The 16449-nt window shown below is 42.9% G+C and overlaps 1 protein-coding gene across 29 annotated transcripts in view; it reads right to left on the reverse strand.

The window, feature by feature from the left end:
* MAP2 (microtubule associated protein 2) overlaps positions 1-16449 on the reverse strand; it is a 282714-nt gene that overhangs the window by 7983 nt on the left and 258282 nt on the right. For 20 of the 29 annotated variants that reach the window (XM_081189952.1, XM_081189950.1, XM_081189942.1 and 17 more), the window contains 3 exons: positions 15844-16023; positions 14706-14859; positions 10309-10652 (listed from right to left, as the gene is read on the reverse strand). In XM_081189952.1, coding sequence (XP_081046078.1) covers positions 10309-10652; positions 14706-14859; positions 15844-16023 — 678 coding nt within the window. The remainder of the gene's footprint in view (positions 1-10308; positions 10653-14705; positions 14860-15843; positions 16024-16449) is intronic. The other 9 variants (XM_081189945.1, XM_081189944.1, XM_081189943.1 and 6 more) reach the window with 1 other exon arrangement.

Here is a 16449-nt window from a genome sequence, read left to right on the forward strand (position 1 = left end):
CCCAGAACTTTTTCAGACCATAATTCCTTGATTATGGAATTACAAAAAGAAAGCCAAATCTCTTTCAGATGGAGACTATATGATGATTTACTAGATGATCAAAAATTTGTAGAAAAAATAAAAAAGGCCTTGATTGATTATTTTGAAATAAATAATCAAGGACAGACAAAATTACAGACAGTCTGGGATGCAAGTAAGGCGGTGGTGAGAGGACTCTATACAACAAAACTCATATAAAAGGAAATTGAAAGAGAAATAGAAATAGGAAATTCTAGAGGAAATTACTCAAAAGGAGAAACAGCTGCCAAATAAAGCAAATAAAGAAGCAGTGAAACAGGCAATTAAAACCTTACAAACTCAATACTCAACGATAATTAATGAGGAAATTAGTTGGAAAATAAAGAGAGTAAAAAAAAAAATATTTGAGCATGTAAACAAACCGGGGAAATTGTTAGCCTGGCAGTTAAAAAAAAAATGAACAAAGGAACTTCATAAATAAAATTAATCTAAATGGAAAGATCACAGATAAGATGAAGGAAATTAGAGTAGGATTTGTTAAATATTCTTCAGATTTGTATAGACAAGGGAAAGAAAAAACATTCAAGATAGAAGAGTATATCAGAAGTAGTAACATGCCACATACAAAGGATGAACAAAGGAAGATTTTTAATACCCAAGAACTGCTAGAGGCAATAAAAGGCTCTAAAAATGGCAAGTCACCAGGCCCGGATGGACTTACGGCAAAATATTATAAAAAAACAAGTGAACAACTAGTGAACCCACTGAAAGATGTCATGAATGAGATACTGAACACAGGTGAAATTCCAGAAACATGGAAAGAGGCCTATATTACAGTAATTCCAAAACAAGACGCAGACTTGCTGCAAATCAAAAATTACAGACCTATCTCTTTGTTAAACAACGATTACAAACTGTTTGCAAACTTATTAGCTAACAGATTGAAAAATATACTAAATGAGTATATACATCAAGACCAGGCAGGATTTCTTCCAGGTAGACAAATGAAGGGGAATATAAGGAATATTTTGAATATCATACAATACCTAGAGGCTAAAAATGAAAAGAAAGCAGCAATGATGTTTATAGATGCTGAAAAAGCTTTTGACAGCGTCTCTTGGAAATTTATGACAAAGATATTAGACGAAATCAAAAGTGGGCCTAAATTCCTAAAAGGAATATCAGCAATCTATTCAGAACAAAAAGCAAAATTAATTATAAACCAGGTAATAACGGATGATTGTAAGATTCAAAAAGGAACCAGACAAGGATGTTCACTATCACCATGGTTGTTCATCCTGGTACTGGAAGTACTTGCCAGAAATATAAGAGCAGATAAAGAGATCACAGGCATTAAAACTGGGAAAAGTGAGTTTAAATTAAAAGTATATGTAGATGATTTAGTGATAACAGTGGAAGACCCAAAAACTTCACTCCCTAAAGTAATAGAAAAGATTCAGAAATTTGGGGAAGTAGCAGGATTTAAATTAAATAGGAATAAAACTAAATTATTAGTTAAACATTTGAAGGAAGAAGAAAAAAATAATGAGGCAATGTTTAAAATGAATTATTAAAATAATGAATAAGCCAAAAAGGAGATTGAAACACATGTCAACATTCTACATATCTGGCTAGACTTAAGTAAACAAAAATGTTTTTAGCAAGTGACAAAGAGAGTACAGTGAAGGCGTCTTGCCTGATGCAAATAAGCAGGGAGTTCCAATGTGTAGATGCTGCCCCACTAAAAGGTAAGTTTATTACAAATGCTTTACCACTGACCCATGGCCTTTCCTCCCCAATAATCTGAAGTAGAAATTTGCCCTTCTTAATAACAATGCAACAGTGGCATTGCAACATCTATATTTTCAGGCAACGCAGATGTGAAATAATACAAGTGCCATAAACTAAAATGGAAATGTTGAATGTGAAAGACTGTGCTGTGGTACTCTTCTCATATATGCAGTCATTTGTAACTGCAGTGGTTTATCATATGCGGCTATTGTCTTGTCACTAGCAAATGTCTGTTCTGAGGTTTTTGTATCCTTTCTTTTATGGATGGAGATTAATCATAGTATCATAGAACTGTAGAGTTGGAAGGGACCTTGAGGGTCCTTGAATCCAACCCCTTACAAACTTAACAGCTGATGACTGGAATGGCCAAGGCAACTGTCATAAGATTTTTGAACAGTTGTGTATGTTATTTTAGGTGATTTGGTTATTTTAAAAACCTTGACAGGAGAGCACTGACCCTCAAACATGAACCCTGGATCTAATTCCTGGAGAAGTGTGAGTCAGATGGATAACAAAAACCCCTTCGCAATTTCTGTCCAGCCTGCCTGTTGCCAGCAGCAAGGAATCGGCAACACCTCTGAGCAGTGGTCAGTAGGAAGAATTTGCTCCACAAATGCAGATTCAAGGGGCACAGAAAGTCCAAACTGCTGCAAGGACTTGTGAAAGCCTGATTTAGAAATACAGTGTCCCTTGATTTAGAAATGCAGCAACCTCTTCAACTGGCATGGCAGAGGCACACAGGAAAGGTTCTTTTCCATCTCAGCTCCGACCTACGAGTCTGAATGAAACCTGCGTGATTCAGGCCTTTATCTCATTTTCATCTGGACAGGAATTCTTGCTGGCCAAGGGCTTAGCCTACATCAGGCCCAGTTGTTGGCCAATTGCAGCCCTTGGAGTCACCACACCCACAAATTTATCGTTAGATGCCCCATTTTGTCTCACATCCTGTTCCAAAGCCTGAGATCCATTTTTACAGCATAGTTCCCTAGCATTTGATTCTTACCTGCCCCTGTAAAAGAACTCACCCTAAAGTATCAAAGTTCATAAAGAGCTTATTTAAAAGCTTTCCAGCTTTTGCACCCTATTCTCAATTCTCAGCTGACTTCTCAGCAGAATCCAGTGCATCTCCTGCACCTGCAACTAGAGCCAGAAGCAGTAGCAGCCATCGCCTGGGGGTTGGGGGAGTCCTGGCCTGTGAGGGGCTTAACATTCAGCTGCTTCAGCAACCTTTCTGGACCAAGATTATTTCTTTGGGCACCTGCTGTGGCTCACAGATTCAGCAGCACAGTGGTGGTTGGAACACCTGAAGACTTGCAGGGAGGGGTGGAAGGTTCTAGCACCTTTGCTACCTCTGTGCTTCCTACATCCGCCACTGGAGCCAGAATCTGTGATGGTCAGGGGCTATAGCAGTTTCTCAGTGAGAGACAAACACCCGAATTTTTCAACTGCCAGTTCAAGGCCTGGAGTTTTCAGTTGCAGAGTGGCAGCTGGAGAATTAGGGAAGAGAAAACCTTTGTACACTTTTGCTAATAACTAGTGCACTATGGTCTATCTCTTGCATTTTATTGATATTGCAAGCCACCCTGCACTTTATTCTTAGACCATATACTCCAATCCACAGTTAAGCCTTCAAAACATTCTACTATATAAAACCAATGCTGGGGGGGGGGGGGGATGCAGTGTTTAAAGTTTTTTTTTTCTCCTGTGCTTCTTTCACTAGGTTACTTCCTTCCTGTGCCCATGACATCTTATGCAACTGGAGTTATGAGGCTGATTATATGCAATTTCCTGAAAGGTTTATGAAAATTCATGTATACCTCAGAGGCTATTATCCTCTGCATACGTGTGCATAACTTTCAATGATAATTCAGTCCCTAGGGGACCAATTCTGCCATCCTTCTTCACTCTAAATTCCCTTTGAAGTATATAGGACATGACACAGGCAGTGGAACTTTTAAGTTTAGTATGCACATAGAAAAAACCCATTAGATAGATAGATAGATAGATAGATAGATAAGACTGCAGCAATGCAGGCAAGGAAGTCTGGGCTGAACCCCCAGGCATAGGCCCCAGTCATTATACAGATAGACTATATTTCTAAAGCTTCTGAAAAGATTTAGTTAATCACACTCAATTGGTTTCCTGAAGTCTGGTTTGACCAGGTAAAAGAGTAATCCCCTGGGAAGTGCCCAGTTCACATCTCACCTCAACTACAAAGCCACCTCTTGGGCTTTGCAATATGGGAATTATAAAACTGACCTCCCTGACAGAACTTGCAAGTCTTGGTGACAGTGTATTGTTATTATCGTGTTTCTATGTGGTCTTTCCTTCAGGAAGCTCAATGGCATTAGGCTGTGAAAAGGTGCCTAGCCCAAGGTCAACTAGTGAGTTTTGTAGCTTCCTGAGGGCTTTGAACTTGGGTCTCCCAGCACTATTAACAACGACACCACCATGGCTCTTTGTGAAATGCTTTGGGCACTGATATGCGCCCAATAACTGCTAAAAGTATTATTATTGTTCATTTCGAATGACAGGTCCATTTCCATTCCACTCCAGCTGTAAACTGAAAGTTGCTCAGGGAGAGTAGGGTGGCTTCAAGTTAAGGTACTACAAGATTCTATGTTCAGTCTTCAACATCTGCCATTCAAAGGATCAGGGAGCAGGTGATGTGAAAAGCCTCTGCCTGACACTCTGGAGGATTTTGTCCTGGCCTTCGAACTGAACTGAACACCCTAGAGAACCAAAGCCAGGCTACACGAACCATAGACTGATACAAATCCATATATTCTAATCTCTTGCTTGAGGGACATCAATGGCAACTGAGTGTATCACTTGTACCAAATAAGTCCCTCACATATCCCAAGCCAAAGGAAACATCATGCTAAAAGGCCAACTAGATGTTATGCTAAGATGACATCAGCAACCATCTCCCTACATGATATTCTGTCTTTCCCAAACTCCACTGCACATCATTGGCTGCTGTTGAGGAGTGGGAAACACAAAGCACTGTGATGTCAGGGTACAGCTAAGTTCCACAAGCCATTGTTATAGAGGAAGACGGTGCAGCTAAATGCACAGTTGCTGTTTTCAGCAGTAACTGCACGTCTTGATTCTTAAAAATCCAGGGTTCATTCTCACATTGGCAATCCTTTGAACACATTTTTGGCCACCTCTGAAAACTTGTGGATATGTGTTGTTGCTGTGATTAATATGAGAATCTGGGTCTGAGGAAGACCTGGTGTTGTAGCATCATCTTTCGCAGTGTCAGCTGCCTTGTAGCCAATTCTCTGTACTAATATGAAAACGTTTGCAGACTGGCAGGCACTGGTGTCATTTACACTACGAGATGGAGAGATAGGCGATATCTTTTATAATAGGGAAAGTGTTCTTTTCGCCACACAAGCTTGTACAGCACAGTTTCTGCTACTGTCCTGTTAACATATGAAGGGCAATCCTCATAACAGATCCCCATAGTGGGATTTGTTATCTCTAGAGGTTTTGTTTAGCTCACAGATCTCTCAATGAAAATAAGCATATTCCACTGATGGGATACATTTTCTTCTCTGGAATTAGTAGTGCATTGAGACACATCTCCTCATTTCCATAACAAGGAGGGGTGGGAGGGAAATAAAGATAAAATAAGGCTTGGCACACGTTGCAAAAATTCCCAATTACATTCCTTGGGACATCTTGCAAATCATTCATGCCGCCCGGTTGCTTCTGAATGCCCTTCCCTGCAGTGTTTTCTGTTCCTGACGGATAGCATGCTAAATTACTTCTGAAACCTATCAGACATGCCCAAGAGCAAGCAGCCTTAAAATTTTGCCAAGAATTGAATATTTTTACCCAGCAACCCCTTAAGAAGGAAAACAGGCAATTCTCTCCTGTTTAAGATCACAAGATGTACAGCCTCCTTGGCTTTTAGCCCCATATAAAACCAATTAAAAACTTCTTGAGGCACAAATTGTAAGCTTGGCTGCAATGCCACAGTGTGAGGTACGATTCCCCAAGGAGACGAGGGAAAGTGCAAGATTCTCTTTGGTCTCTCCTGTCCCATTTTACTTGCTATGTACAAAGTTGCAATAGTCATGCTCAGCTGAATCACATAGTGCGCCTTTTGCTGAGGTGTACGACTGCAGAATACTGGAGTAGGGTCTGATTGGTTTTTGAATACAACATTATCTGCATGAAGATAGCTAGGATGTCAGAGTGATGAGGGCAATGCCAACTGTCCTAGGGCATGGGATTTTAATGCTGGGGACCATTCAAACAGGCAATCCTCAACTCACACTCTCAAGTGATGCACAATCCAGCAAGAGGTAAACCATGTCATTTGGATGGTAATATAGTCTGGCTCTGAGCAAGGAGATATTTCCTACTATGTAACAGTGGCAGCTTAGAAATTGTCTCTCTCTTTCCCACTATGTGAGTTACAGCCAGCCAATGTAAGCAGGATTCCCTGTCCAGGGGATAAAGGGAACTTAAAGCAACCTACTGTTACGGATTTATATGCCACTATACCTACGTACATCTGCCTGTTTTGTCACAAAGCACAATGTGAAAAATGCTCCCATCAAGTTCTGTTAGAGAGGATCATTATCATAAAGTTTGAAATCTCATCTTCAGGTGGTATCTTCCACTTGTTAAAAAAATGTGGCAGAAGTGGTTGGGTGGGTAAATACATGATTTTAAATGGATTTGTTAGCTGATGAGTTTCTAATGAGACCTTTACAACTCTGTAGTTTTACTTTGATTTATTTAACATTCAGACACCTCCTGCTGCTCTCTGTGTAAGCACCTCCAGAGCATGGTGCTGTCACAGTGCGACTCTGCTCCCCAGGATGGACTACCAAGGATGGACTCTCAGCTACTAGGTTAACAGATGCCTCCGGTAAAAGGAGAAAATCTATCTCCAAATGACTAGGGCTGGATATCTATACCCTTTCAGTAATTTTCCTGTCATACTTGCTTATGTTCAGGGTTTTCCGCTCCTTCCTCCTCCTGGAGTTATTACACTCAGCATGGCAATTTAAGCTCAGGTTATGAAACTCCAGCTGCCTTCTGTTTGTTTCCATAAACTGACTTGCATAAAGCAGACTGTAGAAAGCAGTTCATTCCAACAGCTACAGCCAGAAATGATATAGGAGAAGTAAAACTGAGGTATTGCTACTACATCCTTCTGGGTTGGACTTACTTTCTAGAAAAGAGATGACAGAGGTTCACGTCTTCCCGGAAATAAAATGGTGTGGCCTTGAAGGCTTCCCCTCTAACCTGTAGTTACTCAATGCCAACGTGGAAGATGCACTCTGTACTCAAGCATGTATAGAGGACCTCAGTGAGAACTAGGCTATGGTGTCACAGGCACCCCTGCTAATGGTGAGAGGAGACTTAGGGCGTGTCTACAGTGGTGCCTCGCAAGACGAAATTAATTCGTTCCGCAAGTCTCTTCGTCTTGCGGTTTTTTCGTCTTGCGATGCACGGTTTCCCATAGGAATGCATTGAAAATCAATTAATGCGTTCCTAGGGAAACCGCCTTCGGACCAGGTCCGGGGACAGTCTGTCCCCGGACATCTTCTGAAGGCTGGGGGGGGGACAAGGGCTTTTCTTCCCACCCCCAGCATTTTAAAAAACCCTGGGACAGCGGAGGACTTCTCCGCTGTGCGGGGCTATCTTAAAATGCTGGCGGGCGGCATTTTAAAATCGCCCCGGACAGCGGAGGACTTCTCCGCTGTCCGGGGCGATTTAAAAGCCCCTGGGAAGGCAGGCAGGGGGGACAAAGACTTTCGCCCCCTGCCCGCCTTCAGAAGGTGTCCCCGCCCCCCGCCCCACTTCGGAACAGCTTTCCGAAGTGGGGCGGATGGGACAGGTGTCCCCGCCCCCCCCGCCCCACTTCGGAAAGCTGTTCCGAAGTGGGGCGGCGGCGGCAGGTGTCCCCGCCCCCCCGCCCCACTTCGGAACAGCGTTCCGAAGTGGGGCGGCTGGGGCAGGTGTTCCCCCGAGCGCTTCTAAAGGCGGGCGGCGGTGAGGGAATCCCTTGGACCCCCGCCGGACTTCAAAAGTGCTTCGGGAAGTCCCGCGGGGGGCCAAGGGATTCCCTCCCAGCCGCCCGCATTTAAAAGCACTCTGGGCAAAGCAGCGAAGTGCGCTGCTTTGCCCAGAGTGCTTTTAAAAGCGGGCGGCTGGGAAGGAATCCCTTGGCCCCCCGCGGGACTTAAAAAGAGCTTCGGGAAGTCCCGCGGTGGGCCAAGGGATTCCCTCCCAGCCGCCCGCATTTAAAAGCACTCTGGGCAAAGCAGCGAAGTGCGCTGCTTTGCCCAGAGTGCTTTTAAAAGCGGGCGGCTGGGAAGGAATCCCTTGGCCCCCCGCCGGACTTAAAAAGAGCTTCGGGAAGTCCCGCGGGGGGCCAAGGGATTCCCTCCCAGCCGCCCGCATTTAAAAGCACTCTGGGCAAAGCAGCGAAGTGCGCTGCTTTGCCCAGAGTGCTTTTAAACGCAGGCGGCTGGGAAGGAATCCCTTGGCCCCCCGCCGGACTTAAAAAGAGCTTCGGGAAGTCCCGCGGGGGGCCAAGGGATTCCCTCCCAGCCGCCCGCATTTAAAAGCACTCCGGGGAAAGCAGCGAAGTGCGCTGCTTTCCCCGAGCGCTTCTAAATGCGCTGCGCTTCCCCGCTGTCCCAGAGATTTCCCTATGGGCTTTCGTCTTGCGAAGCAAGCCCATAGGGAAATTCGTTTTGCGAAGCGCCTCCAAAACGGAAAACCCTTTCGTCTAGCGGGTTTTCCGTCTTGCGAGGCGTTCGTCTTGCGGGGCACCACTGTACTTTCTATTTGTCCCAGGCCTAGAAAGCATGGGGCTGAGTGGTTTTGCCTTTGCTGCACCACTTTCCCCTGTAAAACCTGCTCTTTAATGCTTAATTGGTGAGAATACTTGGGGGAGCCAGTGTCATGACGCCAGAGCTTTTAGACACAGGGAAAACTCTCTCAGAATCATCATATCCTCACACACTTCTCTTTGGCCTTCCCCTGCACATTCAAGCACTATGCACGCTCCTTTGTTGCTGGGGTTGTTTCTTGGCAGTATGAGGGAAGGATAGACATGCATCCCACACCCAGGGCAATTTTGGAGGCTTGTTCCACCCTCCTGCCACTTTTTCTACAAGAATACAAGGTCTCGATTATTGGAAGAATCTACTTTCCAGCCCTCCACATTTCGGTGTTTAGAATTCCCACACATGAACATCCCACTATTCCTGTTCCATGAGGCTCACACAGTGGTAGTAACAAGCAGAACCCCTTTGAAGCAGGCAAGTCCAGGCAATGTCTACCCAAAGCAGTCAGGAGCCTGAGCTATTGATCATACTACATCTGTAGAGAGCTGTGGCCTCATGTAGGCTAGCAAGAGCCAAGTTGGCTCTGCTTCCTTGTGGAAGTGCCTATGCTGACTTAAAAGGCCTTTGTCGATCTTGTAGTCACTGATTTGTACGCTGCGGAGCAGACGTGGATACTACTCAGGACTCAGCTTTCCCACTTTCCTCAGACTTGGAGGGTTATAGCCTCACTCTGGGAAGGGTCAGATTGTACCTCCATTCCCTTTTTTGTACCTTACACAGGGTAGTATGAGGGGCCAGATGCAGGGATCATGACACATTTTACAAATAGATAAACAGATATTGCTACCATATAGAACCACATGCAAGTTTCATGGAGAAGCACAGTGATCTGGAATGGATCCTGGCTAATCCTGCCCATTCTGTCACCTTTCCTTCAATGCAAATCATTTTCAGCGACTGTGTTTTCACACAGTATTAAAACACAAAATACTAAAACATAAAAGTTTGATCTAATAAAGAATGCAATTTACCTATTGAGCAATCCTAATCATTTTTACTTGAGAGTTCCCACAGTTTGCAGTGGACCTTACTCACTAGTAAGTAAGTATGTTTAGGATTGGAGTCTGAATTATTGGGGTGCACTTTACAACTGCAGTATTTGAAGGAACTGACCTATCCACATTTAATTAAAATAATATTATATTATTGAACATTTATTTGCTTTCCTTGACTGGGCTTTCTAAGGCTCTGTTTTGTAAATACACCAGGTAGCTGCTCCTATTATCTGGCCCTTGCCTTAATACAAAAATATTCCGATGGCATGTAACAAATATATATAACAGGCATTTTTTCATTCAGAAGCACTTCAATGATATAAAAAAGATAAAATTATAGTTGTTTTGAAAATATGTTTGTTCAGTCCACAAAAAGCAGCAGTAGTACATTTGATAAAAACATACCCCCCTCTCCAAAAAAGCCCTAACCTAAAAAGGCTTTGTTAAAACCCCAGAACTGACAAGTTTCCATCCCTCTTGGTAAGGAGATTTGAAGGAAGAGATCCGCATTTGTATTTACCTTCTCCACTCCAGGCCTTTACTCCTCTCTATGAGACCCTGCATTCTGCTTCCAGTGATAATGCCTGAAACATTGGCTGTTATTGGAACAGAAGCCTTACCTGTCCCCCTTTAGGCTGATATCTGATGTTCTCTGTTGACCCAATTTTGGACCTGACATTCTTGAGATCAGGGAGAGGCTGGTTAATGAGCCGTAGTTGCTTCGGGGTAGCTGGAGATTTTGGAGGTGTGCGTATGATGGCAACTTTCTTCTCAGTGGACACCAGAATACCAGATTTGGGAGTACCTGGTGTATGGGGGGTTCTGGGGTAGCTGGGGGTCCCAGGAGTGCCCGGGGTACGGGAGGAATAGCTAGGTGGTGTCCCAGGAGTTATGGCGGTGGAACCCGGTGTAGTTGGGGTTGATGTGCCACTCTTTCCTGTCCGGCTTCGAATAGGCTCTGATCCTGTATTGGGGGAAAATAAAACCATGTTGCTGATATTTTCATGGAGCAGAGGACATCTATCTTATATTTCATGAGGGCACCTTGCAGATTATTCACTCTGCCGTGTTTCTGAAGGCCATAAAGAAACGTGAGAATGAGCAATAACTTGCTAAATGAGAGCACTATAATATTCAAATCAGTTAATGTTCAAAGAAGGTAATTTAAAACCAACAAGGTTAGAGATACTAAAATAATTATTGCATGGTTCGTGGATCACAGGCTTACGGAGAAATCTATTATAAAAGAATACATGTATTACAGCTGACCTGAACATTTTGCAGACATATGGTACCATCCTGTGTGGGACTGCATCACCCCTGCTTGCCCATTTTTCCTAGCTTGCTTTACCTGCCTGCCTGCCTGCTTACCTACCCATTTCATTTCATCTATGGGTTTTGAATGTTTGTGTCATTTGTACTGATACTGTTTTAGTGATTTAGTTGTATTTGTATATTCTGGCCGGTAAATTCTACTGAATTCCCCCATTTTTTGTATTATTATTTAATATCATACAGATACAGTGGTACCTTGGTTCTCAAACGCCTTGGTACTAAAACAACTTGGAACCGAAAGACCGCAAACCTGGAAGTAAGTCTTCAGGTTTGCAAATTTTTCTCGGAAGCTGAACGTGCTCTCTTTGAGTGCCACACTTCCGTTTTGAGTGTTAAGCTGAGATCTGTCTGTTTTCGCTATTTATTTTGTGTTTTTGCTTTTGCAGCTCTTTTTTGTTTTGTTTTTGTGACTGTGTGGAACCCATTTCAGCTGCTGATTGATTGATTATGTGACTGCAGTACATTGTTTATTGCTTTCATTTTATGGATTAATGGTCTCTTTAGATAGTAAAATTCATGTAAAATTGCTGTTTTAGGGGTTGTTTTTAAAACAGATTAATCCATTTTGCATTATTTTCTATGGGAAAGCTTGCCTTGGTTTTGGAGTGTTTTGGTTTTGGAACGGACTTCCGCAATGGATTAAGTTTGAGATCACCTTACCTCACATGTGCCTACTCAGCCACTTTGATCAATGGAATTTGCACGACTACAGGTGCCACATAGTACTTGTTCAGCACCTGTAAGACCTCGATAATTTAGTGCAGCAGCACCTGCACTTTGGAACTCCCTGCCTATTGAGATCAAGCAGACGCCTTCACTGTACTATTTTGAGACCTATTCAAAACATTATTGCACAGACAAGCCCACCCAGGTTATTAGAAAGGGCTCACCCATGCTTCTACTTATCCAAGTGGTTTTCTCCTTGTCCCACTCCTTCCCCAGGGAAAACCTGCTCTTTAGTGATAAATCGGAATAAACAACAATCTGGGGCGGAAACCTTCAGATTTCCCCTGCATAAAGCAGAGGTTGTGTGGATAAGCCCATAGTTGAGGTAATTTTAACCTGTTTTAGTATTTTAGTATTTTAACACTTCTATGTTTTAAAGTGTGGTTATAATTTTTTCTTGATTTTATGGTTTTATCTTTTTTTGTAAACCACTTTGAGGTTTTTTACAATTAAGTGGTGTATAAATTTTATGAAATAACTAAATAATATATTAATATATTTTTAAAGACCATCTATCTCTCTATTCTTGCGAATTCAACAAGAATGTGGCCTAAGTAGATCTTAAACGCCTTACAAGGTTAACTTAATATCCTCAAAGGAATATAAATAAGAACCTAACTTCTTCTCAGAGTAGAGTCACTGAAATTAATTTGTTAGTCATAGCCATTCATTTCTATGGGTCTACTCTGACTAAAACTTGGTTGAAAATAAAGGATGTTTCCCCATTCTTCACTACTAAATAATCATTATACACACACTAGTATTTACAAGGTTTCTAACAGCAGGACTGAACATTTTCTTTTGTCTTATTCTTACACCAATACACTACAAACATGCTCCAACTTTCAGTAAACAATTGTCTACTCTCCCTCCTTTTAATTATCTTAGTTAATTTAACCATATTTACTAACTCCCATGTCCTCATAATTCACTTGTCCAATGTGGGCATTCATTGTTGCTTTTCCAGGTTAAAACAAATTCTCTTATATGTATTATATTTGTTTGATGGGTGGCCTAGAAATGGAAATTAACAGGATGCTTTATCTGACTTACCAAAATCTGCTAGTAATGTAAAACACAAAAATAATCTGCTGTGGGGGAAACGGAGGAAGCTATCAAAGCAATAAAACAGAGATGAAGAATTCTAGATTTTTTGGGGGGGAGGGGGAAGGGGGACTTGAGCTCCCATCAACCCCAGGCAGAGGAGCCAATGGTACAGGATGATGGCAGTAGTAGTTGGGCAATAGGTTATCCATCCTTGATACGAGATTGCTTGGATGGCAGTATGTAAGATATCCCTGCTTATGTACAAGCAGTACTTTGATTCCTGTGCCGCAGCAAGGTTTGTAGGTCTGTGTATTTTTCAATGAATCTTCACTTTAGTTAATGAGAGTAAATAGCACAGAAAAGGAAAAGTAATGTTTTTCTAAAGCTCCTTTGCTTAAGGCAACTGAACAACTTTACCAAACTGGATCTGTTTTAAAACATGTTGACCATAACTCTATTATGAGAGCAGAAATGCAAGTGAGTAAAATAATGCCAATGTCATTTTAGCATGTATTTAGCAAGAGGCTAATGGACGCGGGTGGCGCTGTGGGTTAAACCACAGAGCCTAGGACTTGCCGATCAGAAGGTCGGCAGTTCAAATCCCCGCAACGGGGTGAGCTCCCGTTGCTCGGTCCCTGCTCCTGCCAACCTAGCAGTTTGAAAGCACGAAGTGCAAGTAGATAAATAGGTACCGCTCCAGCGGGAAGGAAAACAGTGTTTCCATGTGCTGCTCTGGTTTCCCAGAAGCGGCTTAGTCATGCTGGCCACGTGACCTGGAAGCTGTACACCAGCTCCCTTGGCCAATAAAGCGAGATGAGCGCTGCTACCCCAGAGTCAACTGCGACTGTACCTAATTGTCAGGGGTCCCTTTACCTTTAAGAAGAGGCTGCAAATTCAGTTACCCCAAGCTATGCAGCTCAATTCAGTGCACGTTTCCTAAAAAGCAAGTCCCACTTTGTGAAATGGAACTTCCAAGTCATTATTAACACTTAACAGGTATACCGTTGTACACCTGCAATCTCAAGCACATTCACCAGGAATAAACTAATGGCATTTACTTATTCAGATTTTCGCCTACTTCACCCTATGTTACCTTCTTAACTCACTTTATTCTCACAGCAATACAGAAAACCAATCTAGCATCTATTTCCAGGTCCATACACTATGGAGCAGTTTGCAGCAACAGGGGACAGGGGTCTCCCCCCCTCCAACAGTTTATGTAGCTTTCCCTGATGGAATGCACACATGCAGATGAGACTACGCCTGCGTGGAAACTTCCTCTGCTCACCCCCTTTCAATCTGCTTCTGGTTCTGGGACACAGTGGTGCAGGAGAGGGTGAAGCACCGGTCCTTCACTTGCCTGACCTGCCTCTTCCTCCTCTTCTCCCAACCCATCCTGTGCTCTACCCTCCAGTGCTGAAGCACCCCCTGCCTCTGATTCTTGCCTTCTGACTGGTACAGGTCCTCACAAGCCACTGCCTTCCAATCCCAAGTCAGACTCCAGCCCCCGTTCTCCCGGTGCACTCGCCAGCGTCCTGCCAGTCCCTGACATGATGGAAGGGATGGGATGGTGGATAGGTTGTAGGTGGTTCAGCATTAAGCTAAGGGGATTTCTGGGGTGTTGGTGTAAATAAGTGGAGACAACGTTCAGGAGAAATGTTGTGTGTTAGGGAAACCAGGATGCTGAGCAAGAGCTTCGGGGTAAGAGTAGAGGGGGATATGAGAGTGTGTAAATTGTATGTACAAAACTCTGGCGACCAGCATACATTTTTTCTGTTGTAATTTGTAAATAGTATAAGAGGGTGTATTATACTGTATCATTTTGATATGCACAGAGACCTCAAGAGATTCACACAAAGTGCACCCGCAGGCTAAAGAAAATGTGGAGTTAGAGGGTACAGAAACCTACTGGTGGTCCGTCGCATTGATGAAGAGATGGTGCTGTTCAGGGAGAAAGAATTTTCATCTCGTTCTCTGTCTCCTGACAGGCCCCTCCGGGTGGGTAGAATAGAGGAAGGTCTTGGTAAAGAGGAACGCTTTTCTGGACTCTTGGTTACACCGTCCTAGGAGAAACAATAGAAATTGGGTTTTTTTACTTTTAATTTTTTTAAAAACGGGTAAAACGCAGTTGTTGTGATGACATTTAATTTTCCAGCAGTTTCTCCCCAGCAAGAGCTTCAAACTGTGTCAAGGTAAGGAAGATCAGATCAAGCCTAGACAGATTCGTTTCCAGCCCCCATGCACCTAGAGGTGAGATTATTACCTCCAGAAGGGATCCAACATGGATTTAACTTTGCTTACAGCATACCAAAGTGAGATGATACAGGCAAAAGTGAGTAATTTGGCAGGCTGGGGTAGTGGGGGCATAGCTGATTTTAGTTTGGCTATGACTACACTAGTATCAGTCTCAAGTCTGCAGCAAAAAGTCAAAAGGACACCCCCACCTGTAATATTTAGGCCTCATCCTATTGTAGTCTTATGGCAAAAAGCTTATTAGGTTTGTGAACTTTGGTTTGAACCAACTAACAGTTTTTAAGAGTGGTTAAAGTGGTATGACAGAGACATCACTGCCTTTTTGCGTGCATGGATTTCTTTGGCAACAGTTGCCCTTAATCAAATGGTGCTTGCGTGTTTTTGAGAAAAAAATGTTTTAAAATGTTTTAAAGTTTGCAAAACTTGCTTACCCGAGGCAATAATAACTGAACACACTACCTCCAGCACTGAAAAGTATAATGTTTCTCCAGCCTAAATTAGATTTATAATGGATGGATTCCTAGGGTTTTAATCAAACCCTGGGAAGGGAAACATTCCAGTTCAGGATAGGAGCTAATTATGAGTCCTGTAATAAGAAAGGCAATATCTGACAGTGTTTTTTCTTGAATTCAACAGGGGGAAGTTTGTTCACTCCTGCTCTACAGCTCCTTTGTCAGTGTGAACTATTTGTGTTCAGGAGAAGGGCAAGGGGAAGAGAGTGTAAGCAAACAGATCAGAATCCACCTCTGGCCCTTTCTTTGCTATCACTGACTACATTTACTCTGCTGCCTTACCTGAGCATCTGTTTTTGAATATGGCAAGCAGTCTCTTGGGCCTGCGGAAGAGGGCCTGGCAAAATAATTGTCTGCATCAAGCAAAGCTTTTTTAGTTAATGAGCAAGCTGAGCTGGGTCTTGGAGGAAGCAATGACTTTGCTCTAACCTTTGAGGCAGGAATCTTTGACAAAGAAGAAGTCTAGTCATGAGAAAACAAACAGAAGGAACACAACGTGAACATGGACAATGGTGTAAACAGAAAATGCATGCAATATGGAAAACAAACTGCAAAACAAAACTTCTGTTTAAAAAATCACCATGTGTGCATATCCTAAGGTACACATGTATAAATGAGGCTGTTTTATTGCTTTTTAAAAAAAGTAATGTGAATAAAGAGATTGGGAATATTTTTCAGATTTCAAACATGATCTTTTACTGTTGTTCATAAGCATAAGATATGGTCAGGCCACTGGTTCATCTAAGGCTGTCCACTTTGCCGGGCAGTGGCTTTCCATGGTTTAGGATGGGATTATCTCAGCTCCGCTATCTGAGAGATCTCCAAGTGTCCTGATTTTCCAGGGACAGTCCTGGAATTACAAAAGCCACCCAGACTGTCCCTATTTTC

The sequence above is a fragment of the Podarcis bocagei genome (genome assembly GCF_964188305.1).
Source record: "Podarcis bocagei genome assembly, chromosome: 1".
NCBI lineage: Eukaryota > Metazoa > Chordata > Lepidosauria > Squamata > Lacertidae > Podarcis > Podarcis bocagei.